Source organism: Mercurialis annua, linkage group LG4 (assembly GCF_937616625.2).
Source record: "Mercurialis annua linkage group LG4, ddMerAnnu1.2, whole genome shotgun sequence".
Taxonomy (NCBI): Eukaryota; Viridiplantae; Streptophyta; class Magnoliopsida; order Malpighiales; family Euphorbiaceae; genus Mercurialis; species Mercurialis annua.
Genome location: NC_065573.1, coordinates 25,849,256 through 25,855,255, shown reverse-complemented (window position 1 = coordinate 25,855,255; position 6,000 = coordinate 25,849,256). Strand labels below are relative to the sequence as shown.

Sequence of the window (6,000 nt, the reverse complement as noted above, 5' to 3'; positions counted from 1 at the left end):
ATCAATGTTTACCATAGGGTTTAACTTGTTCATTACATGAAAGGTTAGGATTTTTTTTAGTAGTTTCCCCTGTTTATTTCTGTTTCCAACTTCTAAAACAATCTGTCAATATATCAATCATCACAGTACTAGAGATTGAATTCTTTTATTTGTACTATATGCATCGCAAGTCAATGTACTACACAGTGGAAATAAGCACCAGCCAATCAGCCATTCCCTTGTTATCAGAAAGCTTTTAAATGTTGGAGGAAAGGAATATAACATCAACAACAACCACCCAACAGGTCCCATCCTAAAACTACCAACAAAAGACAAAATCCAAACCCATAATAAAAACCATTATTATTATTTAATCAGAGACTAATCGTAAGAAATGTTAATTATAAAATTGATTAAAATAACAAAGTAAACAAAATAACAACCAACTAAACCGACAAGACCATTACGCCGGCCGGCAAGGGTACAACGTTAAAATTCCTCTACTCGTTTAATTTAATTTTACCTAAGACAAAATTCTACTATTCACTCCGATTATTATTTTTCTTCTTATATTTACTTTTCTCTCCCTGTTATTTATCCTTATTTACATAACAGAACACGCGTTCGGATTCTCCTCGCTGAACATCTGTGGTGCATGCATTGGGTGGTTGTACATTGGTTCCATAACATAACCCGGTTGTTGTACGTATCCTTGTTGGATATATCCATGCCCGTGGTTCATTACCGGGTACGCTTGATGGTTTTCCGGGTAATATCCTTGATGATGGGGCTCACCACTGTAACTGTGTCCAAACACTCCTTCTAACCAATGAGTCGGCGCTGGTGCTGGATAATATTCAAATTTACTCATCTCCATCTTAGCACCACTCGGCGCCGGCGCTGCTGCAACGGGAGCTGCTTCTTTTTTGTCTCCTCCGCCTTCTTTTTTCTCAGCTTTGGCTTCTCCTCCGCCTTCCTTATCTTTCTTCTCACCACCGGCAGGGGCGGCGGCGGCGGCTTCTTTCTTCGGCTCCTCTTTTTTCGGAGGAACAACGTCAACGGCTCTTTTGAGTTTATCCTTGAGATAAGAAACCATCGAACTCACGTCCATTGTTCCTTTGACTGTTACTAAATCTTTAGGTGCATCCACTGTAACGCTAGCAACACCTGTTCATTGATAAATTAGCCACGTCAGATTGCCGTCACCTTAATTTAAAATAAAATTTAAAAATTGATTAAAAATAAACAATTAATTTACCTTTGATTTTCAAAATGATCTTCTTCATCTTGGAAACACAACCATCACAGTGTGTTCTGATCTTCAAAACGACAGTACTCTGCACCGTTTAGTTAAATTTCAAGTCAGTTACACAGTTACAGTCGGTCATCCACCAAAAACTCCGATATTAATGGCAGCATCAATTGCAAAATTTATGATAATTAATTAATTAATTACCTCTTTAGGAGGAGTTTTCTTTTCTTCAGGTTTTTTCTCGTCAGGTTTTTTGTCGTCTGGTTTTTTCTCATCAGGTTTTTTATCACCGTCTTTCTTAGGTAGTGGAGAAATAATCTCAACTTTCTTCTTAGTTTTCTCCTCAAGCCTCGCCTTAACTTTCGCCGGATCAACTTTTCCGGTAACCGTCAGTTTATTCGCGTCGCAATCGGTTTTCGCCGACTCCACACCTTCAAAATAACGCAAATCCAATTTAAATCTTCAATCAACACAAATCAGAATCTCAATCGACGAAACAAATTTAAGAATAGAAAAATAAAATACCTTCTAAATGTTTAACTGCGCTTCTAATTTTCTTTGCACAGCCTTCGCAATGCATATCCATTTTGTAAACAGATACGACCTTCGCGTCATCTTTTTTCTCTGCGGCGGCGGCAGCTTCTGGTTTCTTTTCAGCAACTTCTTTCTGTTAAATTAAATCAGACACAAACCGAATCGATCAGAATCAGAATCAGAATCAAAATTAAAAAAATTTAAAGATAAATCTTTGGATAATGAATGAGATTAAGGAGATAATTAAAAATCTAAAATGGCTAACCTCAGCACCCATTGGTTAATGTGAATTGTTTAGAGTTAGCTAAACCACTGGTAGAAATGAGAATTAGGTTTGGAATTAGAGAGTTGTTGTATTATTTGAAGAATTGAAAATGGAGGCAGAGGTTGGGAGTATTATATATAGATCAGTTTATGTATGTATGTATGTATGGTTTATGTATGTGGGATATGTGGGAAATATGGGGTTGTATGTATGGTATGATGTCAGGTTGGATGGGCGTGGATTATGCCGCCCGATTGGACTAATAAGAAAGAAAGAAACGACGGCATATTTTCTTTGACTTGACCGTGACCACTCAACTGACATTTTACTTTATTACCCTCGTTTTCTAGTTATTAACTTATTTTAGTATTTTTGTTTAGGCAAGTGATGAACTTTCATTTAATACTTAATATAGGGTGTTTATATAAAATGTCAACCTATAAAATTGAATCTTGATCATATTTTATATTTCGTCTAATTAATGTGCACTTTATGATAAATATGAATGTATTAATTTTTTATTTAGTAGTTAAATTGAATTGATTTATTAAAATTGTCATTTTTAACGCATTTATTTATAATTAATAAGAGTGTACATGGCAATGAAACATTCGAGTATTAACATTTATTTATTATTTAGGATAAAAATAAAAATAATGTACTATTATTTTAGAACGTAGAAAATAAATAACTAATAAAGAATTTGGAAATTATTTTACACTTTTATAAATTTTATAATTAATTCAAAATGGTGAAATCTTTAAAACCCGTAACATACGATATGGTACAACATTAGGCTAACTATTTTTCTCTTTTAAAAGCAAAAATAAATAAAACAAAAAGCAGTGGGGGTAGTTCTGTAATTGAGTGCTTTATGTGGAATGTGGAAATTGGAATTGTTACTGAAAGAACAACGTGGGTTACCGCGGCTGCACCCACAGTAATAAAATATGGTGGTTTATATTGGAGATTGTGAAAATTAAATGGTCTGTATATTTAATTATGTATTTTATCATTTTGTTCTTTGCATATGTTTTTTTATTTTGTTTTGTGAATAATTATTCGGGTTGAAGAATTCAAGTCACGATTTTGTTGAAATTGATCAAAATTTGGATTTGGCTTTTGCGTATATGTTGAAGTGTTTGATTCTACATTTAAAATTTTAAACAATTGTTATTATTAAAATGTTAATTTCTATAGTTAAATCAGAATGACTAGATAATGCATTGGATAATTATACTATTTTATACTACAAAATTAAAGCCAACTAGTAGGCTGATACCGTCAAGCTCATCCATTTTTACCATTCAGTTGTATTTAGAATAGTTTATACCAAATTAAAGTGAATCCGTCGATTTGATTGAATTCAATTAATTTTTTAATTCGATCCGTATGAACATTGAATAAATTGTGTTTACTTTCAAAAATAAATCAAATTAATTTTTTTATAATATTACACTAAATGTAATTTTTTATTGATTTAGTTTGATTTTTATGCCCTCCTACTATCTACTATTCCCATAGATATCATTGGAAAGAAGGAGAAATTCGATATGAATATAGATACTTTTTTTCTCGTTTTATATAAAAGATTAAAAGCTTCAATCTAATTATTTTCTATTATATAATTCTATATAGATGGTCGTTAAAAACACATAAATATAGGGAAAGAGATAGGAGTGTGCAATCGGTTTAAACCGAACTAAACTGAACTGAACCGAATCGAAAAAAAAATTCTTCTGAAAAACAAACCGAACCAAAATTTTAGGGAAATATTTTTCAAATCGAACCAATCTAGTCGATTTAATCGATTTTTGATCAGTTTGATTTGGTTGGTATTTTTAGTTCATTTTACATGAAAAACTGCCTGAATTTTTTATGTTTAAAACTGAATCAAACCGACCAAACAAAATTCTTTTTACAATCTTAAACTGAACTTAATGTGTCGGTTTGGTTTTTCAGTTTCGGTTTTGAACACCCTTAAAAATAGATCAAACACAGTAGACATATTTTTATCCGTCTTTTCAAACACCTGCTTTTTTTATCACCAACGTCCTTAAATTTTATTTTTTTCCTGTAAACTTCCTGAGTATCAAGGTATATTTTTAACTTGGCAAAACCCATACGGAGGCCCCTCTACTTTATCAGTTTTGTTCGAGAGGTCCCTACTCGAAAGTTGTTCACGTCCGGGTCCCTGTACTTGGTAAAATCTAATATTCACACCTTTTCGTGGACGGAAAACGGCAAGTGTAGTTCACTCTCCGTTAATTAACAGAAAAAAGTGATGTGTCATTCATTTCAATAAATTGAGGTATACGTGACATCAATTTTAAGGATTTATTTATACAAATTACAACTTAATAACAAAATTGTAAAGCAAAATAAATTTGATGGCAAAATGGTTATTTTGCCATCACCTTCTTCCTTTGAATTCTTCACTCAGTAGTAGCAGTCTTCTCCAGCGATGAACGACGACAACAACTCTTCCTGCATTCAGCAATTAGCGGCGACGGACGGCAGATCCTTGCAACGGCAGTAGCTTTGTTCGCCGGCAGTAGTGAGATCTCGACCAACGGCAGCATCAGCGGTTTTGTCATCTCCGGCCGTGTTTCTCATCGATCGGCAGCAAGAACTTGAAGCCCGGCTGGAAAATGATCCGGAACAACCTCTATAGTTTTCCAAACAACACTAGAACTGATTGTTGACATCGATTCTTTACCGTTTCTTAGATTCATACCTTAATTTTAAAATAAAAATAAAACTTTGATCTCAACACAATTAACAGTTCATCAAAAAACAACCAAATTTCACATGTCTGAAACTGAAGAAATTGAACTTAAAATCAAAAAGAACCCAGTTGAGATATGTAAGAGTTGGAAAAAAGGGTATGAACTGATTTTTGGATTATTTAGAATATAAATTTAATATATCTATATAAATTATTATATTGTATTTGTATCAGCTTGAAGCTAAATTCCTCTGCTACTGACTAATTTTTTTGAGTTAATTCTTTTTAGAATGAAAAAAGGATTATAAAATAAAAAGTGGGTTAGACCAGTAAGAGTGGATCCAACTCAGTGATACATGTATGAAACTTTGATTCATATGTAAAGAAGGTGGAGTGCCTCTGAAGAATAAGGTTATATTTTGTATGCACCTTACGTGTTAGTGGAATGCCTCTGAAGAATTTGGTTTCTTGAAATTCCATGGTGGATGGCTATGCGAAGAAGATGAAGTGTGGAAATATGAAAAAATACATTTAAAGTCCTTAAATTTTATTTGTATATATAGGGATTAAAAGTAAAAATGTTAAGAGCATTTTCGTTCCACACTCTCATTAACGGCGAGTAAACTACACTTGCCGTTTTCCGTCCACGTAAGGGTGTGAATATTAAATTTTGCCAAGTATAGGGATCCGGACGTGAATAATTTTGGAGTAGGGGCCTCTCGAACAAAATTGGTAAAGTAGAGGGGTCTCTGTATGAGTTTTGCCTTTTAACTTTGGTTTGTTTACTATCCATCCCGAATTGATATGTCGTATTATTATTTTTGGCGTTTTAAATTATAAACCACCTACTATTTCTAGCAAATAAAATAAAATTAATAGTCTTATTTATCTTTAAAAATTGCATAATTATTTTTAAATTAATTAATTATTTCATATTCTAATATAAAATATACTAATAGAAAAAATAGTCATTAATATGGTATCTATAAATTAAAAAAAAAAGTATAAATTGAAAAAATTGAAAATGAGATAAAAACTGATTTTAAACATATTCTGTTTTTTATGTGTTTTCAAATGGCCTATTATTTTAGAAGGAAAGAAGTATTAAACATAATTTATTTATAACTATATTTTTAAAATCACATCGAAAGGTTAGATCATATTAAAATCTGGCCGATCTAATATATAAGAAACCCACTTTAATAATAAAATAATATAAAACTTATTACAGACTAATTAAAT

At 32.1% G+C, this 6,000-nt stretch overlaps 1 protein-coding gene across 1 annotated transcript; it reads right to left on the bottom strand.

The window, feature by feature from the left end:
* Nucleotides 1-367: 367 nt before the first annotated feature.
* LOC126678766 (heavy metal-associated isoprenylated plant protein 6-like) lies at nt 368-2,142 on the bottom strand. The gene is made up of 5 exons (XM_050373668.2): nt 2,031-2,142; nt 1,757-1,898; nt 1,436-1,662; nt 1,238-1,316; nt 368-1,146 (listed from the first exon to the last, which is right to left on the bottom strand). The coding sequence occupies exons 1-5, from the start codon at nt 2,040-2,042 to the stop codon at nt 584-586; spliced, it is 1,023 nt and encodes a 340-aa protein (XP_050229625.1). The 5' UTR covers nt 2,043-2,142; the 3' UTR covers nt 368-583.
* Between the last annotated feature and the right edge of the window lie 3,858 nt (nt 2,143-6,000).